This window comes from Schistocerca cancellata, chromosome 3 (assembly GCF_023864275.1).
Source record: "Schistocerca cancellata isolate TAMUIC-IGC-003103 chromosome 3, iqSchCanc2.1, whole genome shotgun sequence".
NCBI lineage: Eukaryota > Metazoa > Arthropoda > Insecta > Orthoptera > Acrididae > Schistocerca > Schistocerca cancellata.
Window position 1 is genome coordinate 714,181,021 of NC_064628.1, and position 20,700 is coordinate 714,201,720.

Here is a 20,700-nt window from a genome sequence, read left to right on the forward strand (position 1 = left end):
TTCCCTGCTTTCCAGAACTTGTGGTAACTCTGGTAACTCACTCTTTGCCATACATTCCTATTCATAACAAACCCCAAACCTGTAATGTCATTTTCTGCTGCTGTTAACATTGCCCTATATGTTCCTGACCAGAAACGCTTATCTTCTTCCCATTTCACTTCACTGAATCCTACTATATCTAGACTGTTTCTTCGATATTTCCCTTTTCAGGTTTTCTGGCTTCCTTACCACCACCAGACTTCTGACATTCTGTGCTTCATGCCTTAGAATGTTACCAGTTTTCTGGTTTTTCAGTCTTTTTCTGTGCTTTTAAGACGTTGTCTTCTGCAACCTCATGTCATTGGTCATTGCTGTTTCTTCTTCATTTAGAGGCATTTTTCCAGCCCAAGGGCAAGAGGTTGCACTGATACTCTGTCCATTCCTCAACCCATCTTCAAAAGTTCATTGGCACCACGAGGGGTGGCTCCTTATACTGGAAGCATTCAGCTGCTGTTGCTGATTACTTTCATTCAAAATCTAAGCAGTGAGTGCAATTAAACCTAGGACCCAGGGCATTTTTATTAGTAGTTAAAGACATTATCCCTAGACCAGCATAGCTGCAACTTTTTGTATGCTGGCGTTGACAGCAAGTGGTGAGTAGTGCTGTGCATCATCTATGGAGACGGTTACTACTTCTTCCGCTCTCCCTTCACTTAAATCACCCTTTCTGTGGAGGTTATAACCCCTTAACACAGGGGCAGTAGATAATTTAAAATGTATATCTTCTAAGCACAAGCACAAAGGTCAACCCTGTGCTAGAAATCTCTCACTCACTCCACATAAAATGGGAGCCATTCTATTGGTGAGATTTTGTATTTCCTTTGCTTCTTTCTTTCCACTGGGCTGGGGCTGTTGCAATAGGAGGGGGTTGCTGCAGCAGCTGCAACTGAGATGCAGCAGCTGGCCCAGAGGTTGTCCACTATCAACTGTTTCTCCCTGACAAACATCAGCATTATTGGCATGGAGCACAACTTGGGTCTGAGTTTCATTTATATTATACTGAAGTGCCAAAGGAACTCGTATAGGCATGCGTATTGAAATACAGAGACATGTAAACTGGCAGAATAAGGCACTGCAGTCAGCAACACCTATATAAGATAACAAGTGTCTTGCACAGTTGTTAGATCGGTTACTGCTGCTACAATGGCAGTTTATCAAGGTTTAAGTGAGCCTGAATGTGGTGTTATGGTCAGCGCATGAGGAATGGGGCACAGCATCTCTGAGGTAGCAATGAAGTGGGGATTTTCCCGTATGACCATTTCATGAATGTATTGTGAATGTCAGGAATCCAGTAAAACATCAAATCTCTGACATCACTGTGGCCGGAAATAGATCCTGCAAGAATGGGACCAACAACAACTGAAGAGAATCATTCAACTTGACAGAAGTGCAACACTTCCGCAAATTGCAGCAGATTTCAATGCTGGGCCATCAACAAGTGTCAGCATGTGAACAATTCAACGAAACATCATTGATATTGGCTTTTGGAGCCAAAGGCCCACTCGTGTACCCTTGATGTCTGCGTAACACAAAGCTTTAGGCCTCGCCTGCACCCGTCAACACCAACATTGGACCGTTGATGACTGGAAACATGCTGCCTCGTTGAACGAGTCTTGTTTCAAATTGAATCGAACAGATGGACGTGTACGGGTAAGGAGACAACCTCAAGAATCCATGGACCTTGCATGTCAGCAGGGGATTGTTCAAGCTGGTGGAGGCTCTGTAATGGTGTGAGGCGCGTGTAGTTGGAGTGATACGGGACCCTGATACGTCTAGACCCTGGTCACCTGCATCCATTCATGTCCATTGTGCATTCCCATGGACTTGGGAAATTCCAACAAGACAATGTGACACCCCACACTTCCAGAATTGTTACTGAGTGGCTCCAGGAACACTCTTCTGAGTTTAAACACTTCTGCTGGCCACCAAACTCCCCACACGCAAACATTTTTGAACTCATCTGGGATGCCTTGCAACGCGCTGTTCAGAAGAGATCTTCAGCCCCTTGTACTCTAATGGATTTATGGACAGCCTTGCAGGATTCATGGTGTCAGTTCCCTCCAGCACTACTTCAGACATTAGTTGAGTCCATGCTACACTGTGCTGCGGCACTTCTACGTGGTCACAGGGGCCCTACATAATACTAGGCAGGTGTGCTAATTTCTTTGGCTCTTCAGTGTATTATTATTATTATTATTATTATTATTATTATTATTATTATAGAGGTTTGACCCATGCTTGTGATCCAGGTGGTTAGATTGAAATTCTTACTCATTGTGACACAATGTTCCATCATTACGCAGCATGGAGGTCACTGCAGTATGGGCAGAATTTAAAAGTTACAAAGGATTGGCAACACTCACCAGTCCTGGCTAGGGAAAGCCATGTTCACCAGTATGCCAATGATGACTCAGGTCCCTGAGATGCTCACCGCTTGGCAAGATCAAGAACGCACATGTGGCTCACCAAATGTTACAGACATGCATAGCATTAACCCCAACTCCCCCAACAAACTTTTAAATCTCTGACATGCTGATGACACAGAAGAGTGGAGTTACCATAATTACGTGTCTTATGCCAACCACTGTAATTTCCGTCACTACCAATTATCAAAACCCGTATTTAATATTGTTGTACGACCTTACATATACAATGATATCTTTAATGTTTTCAAACAAGCTCAACTGTTGATATTTCTGTCCGTTTTCTGTTACATGACTGGAAAGTTTTGAACGAAACCCCTGCCCCTCCACTGGTAAGTTTATTCAAAAACGGTAAAAGAGAAAATGACCAGTAAGTCTCCACATCTCACTGTATGTACAGCATATGACCAGTTCATGATCACAATGGAAGAAACGCCCCACAGTAAACAGTTCACCACTCTCACAATAACTTGCCTAAGATATACTGGAACCAAATATGGTCTAAGGTTGTTGCTATACAAGCAGCGTTACAAGGATTTAGGCACCAGCCCAAGTAGCAAAATATACTTAAAATATAAACACACTGACACAACAGCTAAATGAGTCCTGAAAGAATGCAAAAGAGAAACTTGGAAGTCGTTCTAGGCCTAGCTCGATAAAGACTTTGCAGACACAGCTGCCCCATCATCTGTTGACTATCCAGTTATTTCACTTGATCTTACAGCCGAGGATCACTTTCTATGCACCCCCATTATTATGAAGTAACTTCAATTGCCCATCGAGCAAATCTAGAACCACCCCTAACACCAACAATATTTGAAGAGTGAAAATGGAAAATGTTCTAAGTGTTTTTCCCCACAAAGTTTTTGGTGCTGTGGTATTCTCGGTACTCTGTTGCATGTCCTTAGGCTTGAACCAGTTGCCAAACAATGGAATAGTTCTTTCAAATATGTGTTAGTAGACGGCGCATGGTCTCTGTGGCAACCTGTGCTACCCTCCGAAGTTCTAAAATTGAAAAGATATGAGAGATGGCTTTTGCCGAATACAGTTCTACAAGCTAAAAACCTAATACTGTATTTCTATTTTTGTATTATCACAAATAAAACGTAAAGCCACAGTATTAACAATACTTAGGGAAAAAACTTTCTTGTGTTATTTTTATGAAAACTGGCATTTTTTAGACTGTGGCTGTGTATAAAATACATGATTCACACAAAGAAAAGGAGAGCAACTGACCACTATCACAAACACTATTCATTTATACAAATTGCGGCATTGCTGTATTCAGACCAATGGGTTCATCTTCAAATGTTCAAATGGCTGTTTTATATTATATTTGTTGTTGTCCACATTAGTTTTTGGCCGTTTCTTTCTTCAGAAGGGTCATTCCAGATCAAATCACCCAGAAATTTTAGGAAATGACACCCATTGTCATGCAAATCCTTGAAATTTTGAGCAGTGATATATTCACATTTCCAAAATGTAAATGTTGCAGGTCCATTACTTTTTCACTTATGGTACAAAGAAGTTGTATAGATTCAGGAATTCAGGCTTTCATATATGAGCACTTTTATAATTTAAAAATGCAATAGCTCCTACAGTTTTTTGGAGTGGAGGTTTGAATTTTCTATTTTTAGTTAAAGAGGAAGGTTTATTTTTTTTTTATAGTCATGCTTCTTATAGTGAATATCCATCATCTACATTGCAGAAAAAATTGTAAATAGTTTCTTTTAAACAAAATCTATGCATGGACATTAGAATTTTTTAAGGGAATTGCCCCTTCATAGATCCCTTTACAAAATTTACAATATTATTATAATCATTCCACTATGTCACACAAAAAGAATCAGTTTGTAGAAAAATGGGAAATGTGAAAAACAACATTATTATAAAAGAAATATTGAAGTTGTTAATTCATGACTACCATGTCACCACTAAATTGCTGAAGTTGGCTACAATGGATTCCCCTAGGAACAAATCATATCTGAGAAAACTGTTTTATTGCCCCTACGTGTATTTCATCATCCAGTTCCTTTGTCTTGAGTCATGTGTTCACTGAGCACTCACTTCTGAGCCCTTGTACTGAGTTGTACCCCGAGTCAATTATTGGTTAAAAATTCAATTGTTACAGTTTTTAACTATTCATTCCAAAACAAAAGTAAGTCCCCTAATGTTACAATAATAATGTGAAATACTTTTGTGATGAAACAATGGGATAGAATGATTTATCATTATTTAATTACTTTTTAGGTTCTGAATTATTTACGACAAATATTGGTTTTATGACTGAAGCAGTACGGAAAGTACAAGTAGGCAGTGTTTCCTTGGACAGTATCTGCAAGATATATGTGATAATGCCCTGAATTGTGTGAATGAACAGACCAGTGAAGGACAAGAACTTTTATTATGGTGAAGCAACAGTCATTCATACCGTGATTTAAGTGTTTCGTGTGTGTGTGTGTGTGTGTGTTTTAAACAGTGTTAAAACACTGCGCAGATTCTCTCTACGCAAGAAAATATGATGTGATCCCTTCAAGCGCCATAAATGATCTGTTTCATCTGGTGAAATTAATTTAGAAAAGGCAAAGATCTTCAAAACGAGAGGCTTTGGCATTATTCCTGGGGAGAAAATATGCCCAACCTGTATCAGACTTATTAATGAAAAACAAGCAAGTGACGACTCATTCTCTGGGCTCAATACTAGCTCAACTACCTTAGGATTATCTCCTACAAAGGTGTATTCAGTTGCTTGGCATAGTCGGTATGCAGAAGCCAAACGAAAATTGGAATCAGCAGCGGGGGCTCTGAAAACTAAATGTTTCACATACATATCAAGTTGAGCTGGCTGCTGATGCAAGCACTATCCCTGACAGTGATTTAACAGAACTGGAAGAAAAGGCAAAACATTGTGATGAACTCATGGACAAAATCAAACAGAAAATTGAATATGCAAATAATCGTGAAAAAAATTCAGTTACTTACTCTCATGCCACCAACTTGGTCTCAACAGAAAGTCAGTTCCAAATGTCAGGTTTCTGAATATCTGGTACGACAAGCAAGAGCTCTTTTAATGGAGGAGGGAATTTTATTGATGGCTGAGCAGAAAAGAGGAAAGACATTGTCACATGATACAGTGCAAAAAAGTAAAGAGTTTTTATTTGGATGACAAAAACATAAGAATAATACCTGGGAAAAAAGACAAAGTGAGCACCAGCAAAATATCTATGAACAAAATCATCTTGTTTTAAGTAATTTAACTGAATTGTATTCTCTCTATAAAAAAAGTATCCTGAAGACAAAGTAGTATTCTCAAAATTTGCTTATCTTCAACCAGAAAAGCAGGAGCATCAGGAACACATACCATATATGTGTGCATTTACCACCAAAACTTTAAATTGCTTATAAATTCCATTTATATTAAAGAAACATTGCTTCAAACCCATTTAGAAAATTAAATAGAGGGCTACGATCCTGATGAGATGGTTCAGTACAGTCAATGGGTATCAACTGATAGAACGACTTTAAGTGTTCAAATCACTTCTCCATCAGAATTCTGTGACACACTAATTACAAAAATTAGAAAACTTACTCCACACTCTTTTATTTCTCAATAACAATCTATCTGAAAATGAAAAAGGAAACACTTCATGAAGGATCAGTGCTAATTTTAACGGATTTCAGTGAAATTATCAATTTTGTTGTTCAAGATGAAGTACAGGGGTACCATTTGAACAATGGCAGCCACGCTCTTCACACTGTCAATATATATTACAAAAAGGACAAACAGCTGAATGCAAAAAAGTATTTGTATTGTTTCTAATGATCTAGAACATGATGTTGCCTTGGTGTACCAGACTCACAAGACTGTATTGAATTTTTTTGAGTGTGAATTTCCAGAAATTCATCTTGTGTATGTTGAATATTTCACTGATGGTTGTACTGCACAATAAAAAAATTATAAGAATTTCAGAAATATCTGCTATCATGAACACGACTTCAACATAAAGTGCAGCTGGTCCTTTTTCGCTATCAGCCATGGCAAATCTCCCTTTGATGGTATCGGTGGCACTGTTAAAAGACTTGTCGCACAAACAAGTTTGCAAAGAGTTTATAAAGATCAAATACTTACAGCTTCACAGGTATTTGAATTCTGTCGCAAGAACCTGCAAGGCATTTCAGTTCTCTTTGTTTCAAAAGATGAAATGGTACAAGTCAGACATTATCTTTCTCAGCACTTCACAAGTGCAAAAATAATTCCTCGAACACGATCTATGCATCACATTGTACCAATATCACCAATCAAGATTGGAGCAAAAAGGCTGAGCTGTGACACAGATTTTAGCATCGTGCATGATTTCTCAGATGCACTTCTGCCACTAATGCCAGAATGCACTGTGCCCACCAACTGCTATGTTGCATGTTCATATGACTCTTCTTGGTATTTGGTAATTGGTGAGGTGAATTGTGAAGAAGGAGATGTTACAGTAAGGTTCATGGACCATCCCCGCCTTCTATTGGCCTGATAATGATGTTTGTGATGTTTCTTTCTCTCATCTTCTGTGCGAAGCTGATATCACTACAGCAACAAGCCATACTTATTCTCCGAGCAAAGAGTCCTCAAAGTTGGTGGAAGAAAAGTGATTCTCATACAAAAAAATATTATCTAAGCATTGAAGTGTCTCATCACATGTATAGTTCGGAATCAACTTGAATGCAGATTGCAGCACCAGCATTTTGTACAGTGTTGACAATATTAGATTTTGACAAAATGCTTAAATATTATAAACAAAATGCTATGTATTTTTACACTGAGTTAATTCGGTTATGGCACAGGTAAGAAAGTGTTCATATGTCATTTGAAACTTTGCTATTTGTAGATCGCTTTCTAATTTTTTCAGTGTTTTCCAGAGGGGGGCAATTGTCCAAAATATTTTTTTTTTATTTAACAATAAAACTAATTTACAAAAATTTAATTCGACAATTCTAACATGTTTTCAGAAACTAAATGTCCAATTCTAACATGTTTTCAGAAACTAAATGCCCGAAAGGATTTTTAGGGAAAAACTATCAGCATACCATTTTCTGTTTATAAACTGCAGCCAATTTTCAAATTTTTACAGGTTTCAGCAATTGCTACCAACAGAATGTACATAAAGCAATACAAATTGGCTGAAATTCATGATATTAGATACAAAAGCAGTACACAAAATCACAGTTCACAACTAGATAATGGGTGTCATGGCCTGGATGACTTGACATGGAATGACCCAGCAACTAACGTAAACAACACAAATGTAATATAACATTGAACAGCTATCTGAAGATGAACCTGTTGGTTCAAAACTTGTAACAGTGCCATTTGTGTACAGAAATAGAATTATTAAAAGTGACTAGTTCCTCTTTGCAAGAATAAACTGAGCAAAAAATGTTTCATTGGCATTTACAAAGTCTGTTTTCTGGTATGGCACTCAGAACATCCTCAATGAAGTATTTATTTTCTAATTTGTCTCACTATTCTTCACAGTGATGCAGTGATCAGCACAGTTACACAGCATCAGTGTGTCTTCTCAATTTGTTTTAGATACAAAGAATTTACATACCAAAAAAGATAAATTGGTTTTTCATTCTCCTGAAAAATGTCAGATTTGGCTCTTAGAACACTTTCCATTTCCACTCTTGATTTTTTAACTCATACGAGATTGTTAGGCCTATGCATCCTTGATTAAGTGTGGTCTTGGAGTCTACGCCAATGAAATCATTGTGTCCATACTCAAACAGGGAAAAAGTCCAATTGTAATATGTCTTGTGGATCCATTTTCCTATGCCCCATCATTATCATAACTCTGGAATGGATAGTTAAAACACAATTGATATGGTTGCTGGAATTCAACTACCTACTATCTCAAACTTAACAATGTAACTTCAGAAAAGGAAAGAAGCCTTAAAACAATCATTCCTGGGCCTTGTTTGAGTCCACAGCTTAGCCAACAGTCTTCATCGACACCTCAGTTGCACAAGGTATTGTACAAATCCCTAAATTAATACACAGGTTGCACACTCTTAAAGAACCCCAGATACTTACCAAGTGTAGAAGTATGAAACCAGAATTTGTTTACAATAATTACATGTCTGTTGTTTGAAACTGATAAACAATATTTCATTCAAAATAATCTCCATTTCTATTTATACATTTCTCCTACCTCTCCAGCAGGCTATGAATGCCACACCAAAAAACCAGTTCTTCTTTTGAAGTGAACCAGTCAGCGAGCCATTTTCGTACTTTTTCAAATGAACTGAAGTGTTTTTCAGCTAGAGAATGTCCCAGTGATGCGAATAGGCCTAGACGGTAATCGGACGGAGTCAATTCTGGAAAATAAATCACATGCCCTAGCATTTCCCAGCTGGACACCTCGATCGTTTCCCTAACCCATTTTGCTGTGTGTGATGGGGCATTATCATGGAGCAATATGACTTTGTGTTACTGTATGTTGACATTTGTTGTCAGCCATTACAGGAAGCACATGGCACTGCAGATGTGGTCTCACAGGCCCCACATTGATGGACAGCACCAGCTATTGGGAAATTCCAGTTTCATACTTTTACACCTGGTATATCAGAGGAATTTGCACGCTAATTTACACTCAATAGACATAAATCTGGCCGAACAGTGTGTTGGTGGGTCGTCACAAAATATCAGAAAGCCACCCTCCAATATTATATGCTGTATTTGGATGACACTGAGACTTCCATAAAACCAACTGTTAAACTGTCACAATAAGCAGATGATTTGCAACTTGACTGAACAGTCTTGTCCATCCGAGATGCTTGCCATATACTAGGTCGTACTTTAACTACGCTGGATGGTTGGCTGATAAAAACAAGTGTTTGCTCAGAAATGTGTACAGTACCCTCCTCTGTGGATAAAGTTGAGATATCACACAATATCAGTAACTTCAACCAAATGATTCCAAGGATTATGCTACAACTCACATTATGCACAGATTATGTGTTGTCTACATCAGAACAAATGGAAGTAAACACAAGTGAACAAGCCTTCACAAACAATGCACAACAGTTCATTACCATTTGCTTGTATCACTGAACAATAGTTTAGACTGGATGGAATTTGAGAGAACAGAAGAAAACAAGCATCAAAGCATTTCAACGCTACAATGTGTTGCGATCTTTTTGGCACTAAAGGCGTGGGCAACAGCTTTCCTGCGATACAATACTAGTTACAGTCACAATGCAAAACTTTGACTTTCAGATTATTTTGTTTGGTGAGCACACTGTTGTTGATTAAGCAAGACAAGAAAAGAAAAAAAGGAGCTGTCTGAATTCATACATGAGAATAAAATGCGCAGTGGTACTACACTTATCGCTGAATTGTTGTTCCAGCCTTCCTCAGCCTCATTCCAATATCTTGCATTTCATGATGATACACAATTTGCACTGGCTTATCACTGCAATTAAAGCAGGAATTGCAAAGAAGGGTATTAAGAAACAACAGGCAATATCACCTGAATACAAGCTAGCATTTACACTCTGGTTGTTAACAACAGGCGACAGCTATGTTAGTATTTGTTTGGCATTTCAATAATCGCTATTTGTCATATAGTTCTCTTCTGTGTTATTGATGTAAAGCACTCAAGGTTCTTATTGAAGCATTTATAAGCAAGACAATGTCTCAATGGGTAGATGACACGTAATGTCCATCACATGCAAACATTTCCATCACCAGTCATCTCCATAGGATAAGCATAGAAAAGAAACTAGTTTTTCTGTGAGCAAGTCACTATGTCCTAACACTGATCAAGTGTTGAATCACCAATTTCTACTATTTTCATCCACCATCACAGCATCAGAAAATACAAGTTACAAAATCAATGCGACCTTTTTAAGAGATACAACCTGCACATTCAACTGAATGTCTATCCCCATAGAATGCTTCTGTACTGAGCCTTGTTAAAGTGCCTTAGCTACATACTGTTTAATCTTTACCTCTTTACCTTACAGACGTAATTATATAACCAGCTTATTATGTAGCAAAATCACTCAAACAGTGTATTTGTACTATCCTTTAAGCTCCACCCCCCCCCCCCCCCTTCAATGATCTAAATAACCACTGTTTCTGGTCATTAACTCTGATGAGTTGCTTTGATCTGTCACCACTTGCTCTACATTCTGAATATCCATCCACTATTCACTGAAAAGAGATCAGGATCTATATGTATTGCTTACGTAAAAATGTGTATGGTACGTTTACCTAAAGCCAATAAAAAGAAATTAATAAACAAATGCTAGAAAGATATGACAGTTACAGCAAGAAACAGCCTCCTCTCAGTAGTTTTTTTTAGAATATTTACAAGATGGAATAAGTAGTGTCTGGCATAGCATATAATCCTGAAATAAATTCTCTTACAACTGTTTATGTAACGAGCCATCATTTGTCATTCTTCAATATCTACATCAAAATAAAGGCGTCTTTTTATTATGAATACATCTATCCAACATAAATGATCTTATATTTCTGCACAACTAATATACACTGAGGTCACAAAAGTCATGGGATATCTCCTAATATTGTCTCAGACCTCTTTTGCCTGGCGTAAGGCAGCAACTTGATGTGGCATGGACTCAACAAGTTGCTGAAAGTCCACTGCAGAAATATTAAGCCATGCTGCCTCTATAGTGCCCATAATTGTGAAAGAGTGGCTGAAGCAGGATTCTGTGCACAAACTGACCTTTCGATTATGTCCCATAAATGTTCAATGGGATTCATGTCGGGTGATATGGGTGGCCAAATCATTCATTCAAATTGTCCAGAATGTTCTTCAAACCAACTGCAAACAAATGTAGCCCTGTGGAATGGTGCACTGTCATCAATAAAAATTTGATCATTATTTGGGAACATAAAGTCCATGAACGGCTGCAAATGCCTTCCAAGTAGCCGACCATAAACATTTCTAGTCAATGATTGGTTCAGTTGGACCAGAGGAGCCAGTCCACTCCATGTAAACACATCATTATGGAGCCACCAGTTGCTTGCTCAGTGCCTTGTTGACAACTTGGGTCCATCATTTCATGGGGTACGCATCACACTCGAACCCTACCTTCATCTCTTACCAACTGAAATCGGAACTCATCTGACCAGACCACAGTTTTCCAGTTGTCTAGGGTACCACCGATATGGTCATGAGCCCAGGAGAGGTGCTGCAGGTGATGTAATGCTGTTAGCAGAGGCACTAATGTTGGTTGTCTGCTGCCATAGCCCATTTATGCCACATTTTATCGTACTGTCCTAACAGATGCATTCATCTTACATCCCACACTGATTTCTGCCGTTATTTCATGCAGTGTTGTTTATCTGTTATCATTGACAACTCTACGCATATGTCCTGCTCTCAGTGTTAAGAGAAGATCGTCAGGTGCCGCGATGTCTGTGGCGAAATTTAATGCCTGAAATTTGGTATTCTCGGCAACTTTTGACACTGATCTCAGAATATTGAAGTTCCTAACAATTTCCAAAATGGAGTGTCCCATATGTCTACCTCCAACTAGTACTCTTCTTTCAACATCTGTTAAGTCCCATTGTGTGACCATAATCACATTGGAAACCTTTACACATGAATCACCTGCATACAAATGACAACTCTGCCAATGCACTGCCCTCTCATACTATGCGTATATGATACTACTGCCATTGTAGGCCTATGCGCATATCGCTATCCCACGACTTTTGTCATTTCAGTGTATAGTATACAAGTTGATAATTCCATGGGAAACTAAGACTGGTATTTTTTTAAATTTTATTTTAAATTAAATTTATGTTAGCCACAAAGGAGTTCAAAGTGACAAGGTGGATGTATCCTATGTCATGTTTGAACTTCTTGCTATTCTCCTAATCAGACATCAAACACCTTTTACTATGAATTTTCTAGAAATTTAGACATTTCTGAAAGTGGATGAGTAGTGATCTGAAAATTTTTTGTGGTGCATTTTTAATTAAAATAAGTAGGTACTAAGGGTGTTGTGGTGTGTGACATCATGACAGCACGGAATTTGGTTTGTAAGTGTGGCATGTTTGTAGGTGTCATTGAGTTGCAGTTCGTGGTGCCCTCTGGTGGTGTGTTTAGCAGTTTCGAATTGTGTGGTGTATTAGGTTCAGTTTAGTGTTACTGATTCATGTGGCTGGTTCTTGTTTTGGCTGTGTTTAGAGCCAAATTGGTCGCAGTGAGTTAACGATTTAGTATTTTTGTGTGAAAGTTATTGTAGTGCTGTTCGCTGTAGGTCGTGTGTTAATTTGAGTAAATTAATTTGTTGTCGCTCTTGTTAGGTATGGATATGACTGATAAAATAAATAGTGTGCAACTCCACGCTATGATGGGCATGACTCAGTTGGAGCTGATCAAATTTCTACAGCTTTTTGGGTTGATTGCGGAGGTGGTTAAGTGCGCCGTATGTGGGAACGAAATGACAATCGCAAAAGTTCCAGCATCTTGGACCAGGGACGGTTATATGTGGCGGTGCTGTAGGGATAACCTATGGCACTCCATAAGTCACAGTTCCTGGTTCGAGAAGTTTAGGTTGGGCATGCTCGAGATTATGTTGTTGACGTATTACTTTTGTTATAGACCCTCTCAAAGGTTTTGCACGCAAGAGACTGGTGTGAGAGAGAGGAGTGTGCTTGACTGTTTTTTGTTTTGCCATGAAGTATGTTCTGAGTTTATTAAGTACAGGGGTAAGTTGGGTGGGCCTGGGGTTGTGGTGGACAAGTCGCAGTTTGGGAAAGGGAAGTATGGGAGGGGTAAGTCTGTGATTGGTCTCGGTGTGGGGGGCTGTTGTACCAGGGGGTGGGTGCTCAGAATGTGTTTTTAGGGTTGTGGAGGGGCAGTCTAAGGCAGAATTAGTGGAGTTAATTGAGGAGTTTATAGAACTGGTTTCCACTGTAATTTCCAATGCTTTTTCTTCTTATAGGAGGTTGGGTGAGAGGGGGTACAATCATTTAGTTGTTAACCATAGTTTAGAGTTTAAAAATTATGAGACAGGGGCTTGTACGAATACTATAGAGGGGATATGGGGGGCGGGGGGGGGGGGGGGGGGGGGGGAAGGGGGGGCCATTAAGTCAGTTCTTGGGAGGGGGAAGAGGCGCTCTTCTAACCTTCAGTCTCATTTCAATGAGTACTGTTGGTGGAAGAGCATCCCTGAAGGCTATTGTTTTTTCCAGTTGTACAGGCCGAAGGTGATTAGTTTAAGTGGTTTGGGTAAGTTGGTGAGGCCCGGAGGGGGGGGGGGGGGGGGGGGGTTAGTTGTTGGTACAATGTGTGTTGCAGGGGGGGGGGGGGGGGGGGAGTGTGTTGATTTGTGATTTAGTTGTGGAGGATCTATTTTGTTGCAGTTTTTGTTGAGATGTACTGTGTGACTGAGATTTTTTTATTTTGCGTTTGGTTTTTGTTTATGGGTATTTTATTTTGGGGTGAGGGGGTGGTTGGTTTGGGGTGTGGGAGGGTTGGGTCCTGCTTTTGGTTTTGTATTTTTTCATTGGTTTGTGGTTGCGTGTGGGTATGCGTATATATGGGTGTGTGTGTGTTTGTGGCTGGGTGTGTGCCTGTATGTGATTGCGATGACCGACGTAGGTTGCGGCGCCGAACTTTGTTGTGGTAAGTTTTTACTTTTTTTGTTCTTAGTGTATTTACAGTGTGTTGGGGTCAAGGGAAGTGTTCCATTATAATGTGTGGTTGTGGCTGTGGTGTTCTGGTATCGGGAGTTGCTGTTGAGCCATACAGGTCAAGGGAAGTGTTCGATTCCAATTTGTGGTGGCTATTCCGGTATCAGGAGTTGCTGTTGAGCTATAGAAGTCAAGGGAAGTGTTCAGTTCCAAGGTGTGGGATCGGGAGCTGATGTTGAGCTATATACGTCAAGGGAAATGTTCAATTCCAATTTGTGGGGAGCTGCTGTTGACCTATATAGGTCAAGTGAACTGTTCGATACAAATTTGTGGGATCGGGAGCTGCTGTTGAGCTATATAGGTCAAGGGAAGTGTTCGATTCCAATATGTGGGATCAGGAGATGATGTTGAGCTATTTAGGTCAAGAGTAGTGTTCGATTCCAATTTCTGGGATCGGGAGTTGATGTTTAGCTATATAGGTCAGGGGAAGTGTTCGATTCCAATTTGTGGGATCGGGAGCTGCTGTTGAGCTTTATAGTTCAAGGGAAGTGTCCGATTTCAGAGGACATTGTGTTTAGTGGAATATGGGGAATTTTTTGTTGTCGGTTTTTTCCGTCGTTTTGTTGGTTTGGTATGGTGGTATGTGTATAAATTTGTTTATATTTACTTTGTCCCCACCCAAAAACCCCCAATTTCCTATGCTTGTCCAGTTAGTGTCATTACGTTTTTTTTTGGAACGTGTGTGTGTTGGTTTCTAAATGTATTTTTGTGTTTGTTGTCATGTTTATGTAATGACGTCATAGGCGTCATATTGGAGTCATGGCGTATGGTCGTTTTCGTCATATTTGTGACGTCATGGGTCAAAGCAGACGGGCAGAATCGGATGCTTCTGTATTTCCCAATTATGAGAGGCTCCTCATTCAAACACACCAACAAAAGCCATTTAGAAGGCTTAGTTTCTTCATGGCAGATTAAAGTCTATATTGGCTGCATAGGATTTATCAACTTTTAAAAAGAAAGCCCATGCCAAATTTTAGTTTCCATGAAGTTCCTGAGATCCATGCCTGCTGCAGGGCATTATCTGAAGAAAATCATGAACAAGTGAATGAAACTCAGAAATTGAGGATATGGAACCCATATCTGCTGTCAACTTTCAACACATTACATATACGCATTTTAACAGTTGTAGGCCTATATTGATGCAAGAATTGTAACAGCTGTTACTTATAATTTTTTGCACATTAACTGATGATTCTGCAAAAGCAATTATGATTTTGAAGGTGATATTGAACTGTACCTGCAAAATGTCATTTAGCACCCACTGACGGTTAAGTTTCATGATGCTGTCCATAACTTGGAATGCTGCTTTGCGTACAAATACTTTATCTTCTGCTGCCCTTTGAAACATTTCACTTAAGACAGCTTCTGCTTTTGGAATTGGATTAAAGTCTGTGGTTGAATCACCTTCAATAAATTTCATAAATTTTTTGTGGTTCAGGAGACTGTTCTCAGCAGTTATTACACAGGAGATTTCAGGGACATTCTCATAAGGCAAAACAAAAACAGCTTGCATTATCTTTTGAATATCACTGTTGTTTGAAATAATACAATCTGCTAAAACAGAAAGCGCCTTGGTCCGTACTGTTCCCGATAAATCCTGGCATCTTGAAAAAACAGTGCCCAGGACATATTTATGAGACACAGACGGTGATTTATCTGCATTCAGTGATACATTTTCATCCACAATATCTGAGTTCTGCGTGCTATCTGCATTCACATTAACACCAATTTGCAAGGAAGCATCTACACTTTGAAGAGAAGGATCACTGCAGTTCTGAACAGATGACTCGCACTGGTTCACACTGTTTGAGGATATGACTGACACATTTTCACTAGGGCAATTCACTTCCATGTTAATACCATTACTCATATTCTGTAAATTTAAGGAAATATTTGTCGAACTGTTCTGTGATGAACAATGAATAAAGCTTTGAGTCAGTTCTGTTCTCTCCCTTTCTTGCAACAGTTTTGAGATAACATCAAGTGCGAATAATCGATGAGAAGCTTTTGATGCATGTGCAAATTTAAAAAACCACTTCACAAATCTTGTGTATAAATCAATTGGCATAAAGCGGAGTATCTCAACAACACTTTGGGATCCTTTCTGTCGAAATTCTGCTCGGTCTGTGATATGTGCACATAGATGCTGTACAAGAATGTAGATACCTTCACAAGTACCTTCTGGTAGTGCTTTTAACATATACTGTATAAACGAAATCGTTTGTCTCAGAGTGTTTGGACCATCTCTGGAACTATCTGTCATTAATACACATGGCAAAAGATTCTCCATTATCAATTTTACTGTCAAGTCAATTTTGCCATGGTTTGGAGTACACAGGGAATATAAAGCTACAAAAGCATTGCCTACTAGTGAAACTATTGTCATTTGTTTCGATACTGAAGAAAAATCATTCCTCGGAAACACTTCTAATTTAGTTACTTCAATTAAATGCAATATTGTTTGCAATAGCGCATCATCCATTTTTAGTGAAAATCTTTCGGAAAACACTATCAAATCCAGAAGCACTAAATTTAATTCACTAATCAATACATTCACGTCTTCTGCAGGAAGGGTACCACTATCCATGTCATCATCATCTTCTTCATCAGAATCCCCTTGCTTCTTACTCCTAGCATTCTTCTGCCTTCCTCTATTTTTCGGGCGTTGCTTGTTTTTGTTAGATTTCATAAGCTTTCGCGCAATATCAAACACATCTAAAGCTTTTCTGTATAGATTTGGATGATAAATAAGAAAAGCACTACTACCGGGGATTGCAAGCAATGCAAAGTACAGCCTAGCAGACTTCAGGCACAGCTTTGTCAAGGTGAGATCTTTCGAAAAGTCTTGACCATTGTGTACAAAATAACACAAAATAGCTAGCAGCTCTTTGTGGTTTATGTTATTCGCTATCAGCTGCTCCCAACTTATGGAATCGTCTTGTTGTCTCGGATTATCACGGGATGTGCTTGCTATTGGATTTGCAGAAGTTCTACGTGATGTATTCTGCAAATCCTCTTTCACTGCTCTTATGGCTGTCTCCATAATAATTTCCGTATCAGCATCAACAAGATGCATCTGGTATTCAATAGGTAGATCTTCAACACCACAAAACTCATCGCTCCAGACTGTCTCCGCCCAGCTCGAATCAACTTTGTCCAGTTCCAAAAGGCTCAAACTAGTAACAACATCCATAATGTCAGTCAAAACTAGTCGGTCATTCACAAACGCATTGCCATTTCAAACAACAGCAGAAGCAATGTTAAACTGAAGATCAATACAATCGTGAATTTTGCTAAAACAGTCACTAATTCTACACAGTAAACAACACACAACGTCAACAAATTCAAAATACAAACTATACGGAGCAGAGATATTGGGTGACACAGATACTTAACTATGCTTGATTACTTTGATACAAATCGATTCTAGCTATCGAAGTCATATGAAGGAACACCGCGGAAATTTTCTCTATGTTTACTTGGGGCTCCCAAAACCGGATTTAAGAACGGATTTCCCAACAGAAACTTTGGTTCGTCGTCTAAACACTGCAAAATAGTGATATGTAGTTCTAGTTACCAGATTTTCTCTCCCAAAACCGATTTTCACTCACATGTAAATACACAGACCTTTTTAATCGTGCTTTGTCAGGTTTCATCAAGTTTAAACACAGTCAAACTGTGGGTTAACCCTGTCGCTGCTACGTACGTGCTCTCTGCTTATAGTATTGAGTCAGCTTTTTTTTATAGCTATACTGCTGGCCAAATGCTGGTGCCTCTGATGAGCGCACAGAAATCATACTGGAAATACCGTGTACAGTTTCATTGGTGTCACCATGAAGGTGAAAAAAGAAGGGAGGTGGCACTACAGGCTTACGCTGTACGCTGTTTTGAAGCAAGAGTGGATGGGACCTGCCGCCATTTTAAGTAGACAAAAACATTAGCAGACTAATGTTTACGATTGCTTCTTGTTCATTATTTCTATCGTGTGCACGAAACAGCTGTTGTAAATACTAAATATTACAGTGCTTACATGAGTAACACTGTCTCAGAAAGGCGATTTCGAATGTTTTTCTTTTCTTGAATGTACATTTGTTCTTGTAACACGACACGTTCGGCATTCTTAATATAACTTGTTTCTTTTTTCTTTTTTACATATTTCGAATAACGAAGAGGGGAAGAATGGGATATGAAAAGCATGCTTTGGTAATCCATTTAATTCCACTTTTATTGTCTTTGTATCGATAGCAAATGAAACTGGTGCTCCAAAACCAATTATTGTTTGATTACTGTTACTGCTTCTTATTCGTTACGTTTTCACCTTTCATCTCAATTACGCACGTTTTTAATATTCAAGTTTCCAGACAACTAACCTACGTGTTCTTTACTAGAGTATAAACGTATGTGATAGGGAAAGAAACGAGGCATGCAATCGTATCTTATGCATGTCAACAAAGTGAACGGTTATCGAAGTGCCAAAGAAACAGAACTGCATGCAGAATAGAGTTCTTGTTTTGTTAGATTGCCAGCGCATTTCTTTTACTGTAGTTTACATATCTTCTCTCCTTGAAATCTTATCTATGATGAGGCATTCAGTGTGTGATCAATAATGGCAACTGACAGCTTAAAAAATTAAAATTAAACGTGTTTCAGCAATATGTAATACTATAAATGTGATAATGGCTATGTCCTCAAACGCTTGGACCCTGTAAAATGGGTATTTTGCTTTGACATGTGTGTAAGGCATTTTTTAGCACTTATAGCCTAACCTGTATAATATATCGGCCTACATTTCCTAGTTTCTTTTCCAGGAATATTTCTCCCAAGTAACTCTGAAAGTTTTTCAGGAATAACCAACTATATCACAATTGGAATGTCTGTTTAAATTGATCATCTGCTTCATTTTACTTCGTCTTGTGATATCCCAATATTTAGTTAGCTCGCTAGTTAGTTAGTTTCATGTTCCATGTATCAGTCGCATGATAAATTGTAACGATGTGAAATGAGTAATTTTATGTTACGAGCATTTTTTTGTAACACTATACCTCCATGTCCATCATCTATTAGATATTTTTCGTTTTTTAATTAAAGACAGACATGTTAGTCAGTAATTCCTATTCATCATCATTTACACATTACAGTAATCGATAGTCTTCTGCAAAATGGGAGGAGTTGTTAATGAGAAATGTTTTCAGCTAAGTTTCAAATTTTACTTTGCTGCCTGTCAGGTATTTTATAGCACTGAGTAAGTGATCAAAAGTTTTGGTTGCAGCATTACAACAAACATCATAATGGAATAATTATACTGTGAAATGGATAGATCGCTATTTACACGGAAAGCAGCAGGTCAGTGATTACATAAGTTTTCAGCGAAAGCTTTCTTTCAGAAAGTAAAGCATACACACACATTCATATTATCATACACACACACACTCACACACACACATACACACACACACAGGCGTGCATATAACTGCTGTCTCCAGCTGTTCTACCCACAATTTTTTTTAATGGGGAGGAAATGTGAAGAATGAACAATTATTGGGAGGAGGAATTTAGGGCATGAAATGTTGCCTCAACAATCAGTGTGGTTATGAAGCCATGTGTTGGCTGGCACGAAACCATTGATACAGTGTGGCTCTTATGTCAGAGCATTTGCTATTGGGAAGGCCATGAAAAACACAGAAAACTAGGAAAAAAACGAAACTGGGTAAAGTATGCCAAATTTAAAGTCAAATGAGGGAAATAAACTAAGTAATATAGTGGCGAGTGCAAAGGATGTGTAAAAAGTTTTTTATTTACTAATAAAACACTTGTAAGAAGTGGGTATAAACTAATACAACTAAGTTGCCTTTAGAATTTTGACACAATTCTCAATACATGCGTCATGTTTGTCTTTTAATTGTTTGTACAGCGCCGTGTGGAGTGGCCACGTGGTCTAAGGAGCCACGTCAATGATTGTACGGCCTCTCCCCCCTGAGGTTCGAGTCCTCCCTCAGGCATCAGTGTGTGTGTTGTTCTTAGCATAAGTTAGTTTCAGTAGTGTACAAGTCTATTGACCAATGACCTCAGCAGTTTGGTCCCTTAGGAATTCACACCTTTTTTTTGTTTTTGTACAGCAGTCGAGAGATACAAGGAAAGGAACATTCAATGGAAGCATAACTAGAAACATCTTATATACACTCCTGGAAATGGAAAAAAGAACACATTGACACCGGTGTGTCAGACCCACCATACTTGCTCCGGACACTGCGAGAGGGCTGTACAAGCAATGATCACACGCACGGCACAGCGGACACACCAGGAACCGCGGTGTTGGCCGTCGAATGGCGCTAGCTGCGCAGCATTTGTGCACCGCCGCCGTCAGTGTCAGCCAGTTTGCCGTGGCATACGGAGCTCCATCGCAGTCTTTAACACTGGTAGCATGCCGCGACAGCGTGGACGTGAACCGTATGTGCAGTTGACGGACTTTGAGCGAGGGCGTATAGTGGGCATGCGGGAGGCCGGGTGGAC

The 20,700-nt window shown here is 39.1% G+C and overlaps 1 protein-coding gene across 1 annotated transcript in view; it reads right to left on the reverse strand.

Moving 5' to 3' along the window:
- Positions 1 to 17,533, reverse strand: part of LOC126175711 (condensin-2 complex subunit D3-like) — a 157,391-nt gene extending 139,858 nt beyond the window's left edge. The window contains exon 1 of the mRNA XM_049922644.1: positions 15,428 to 17,533. Coding sequence (XP_049778601.1) covers positions 15,428 to 17,383 — 1,956 coding nt within the window. The 5' untranslated portion in view covers positions 17,384 to 17,533. The remainder of the gene's footprint in view (positions 1 to 15,427) is intronic.
- Positions 17,534 to 20,700: the final 3,167 nt, after the last annotated feature.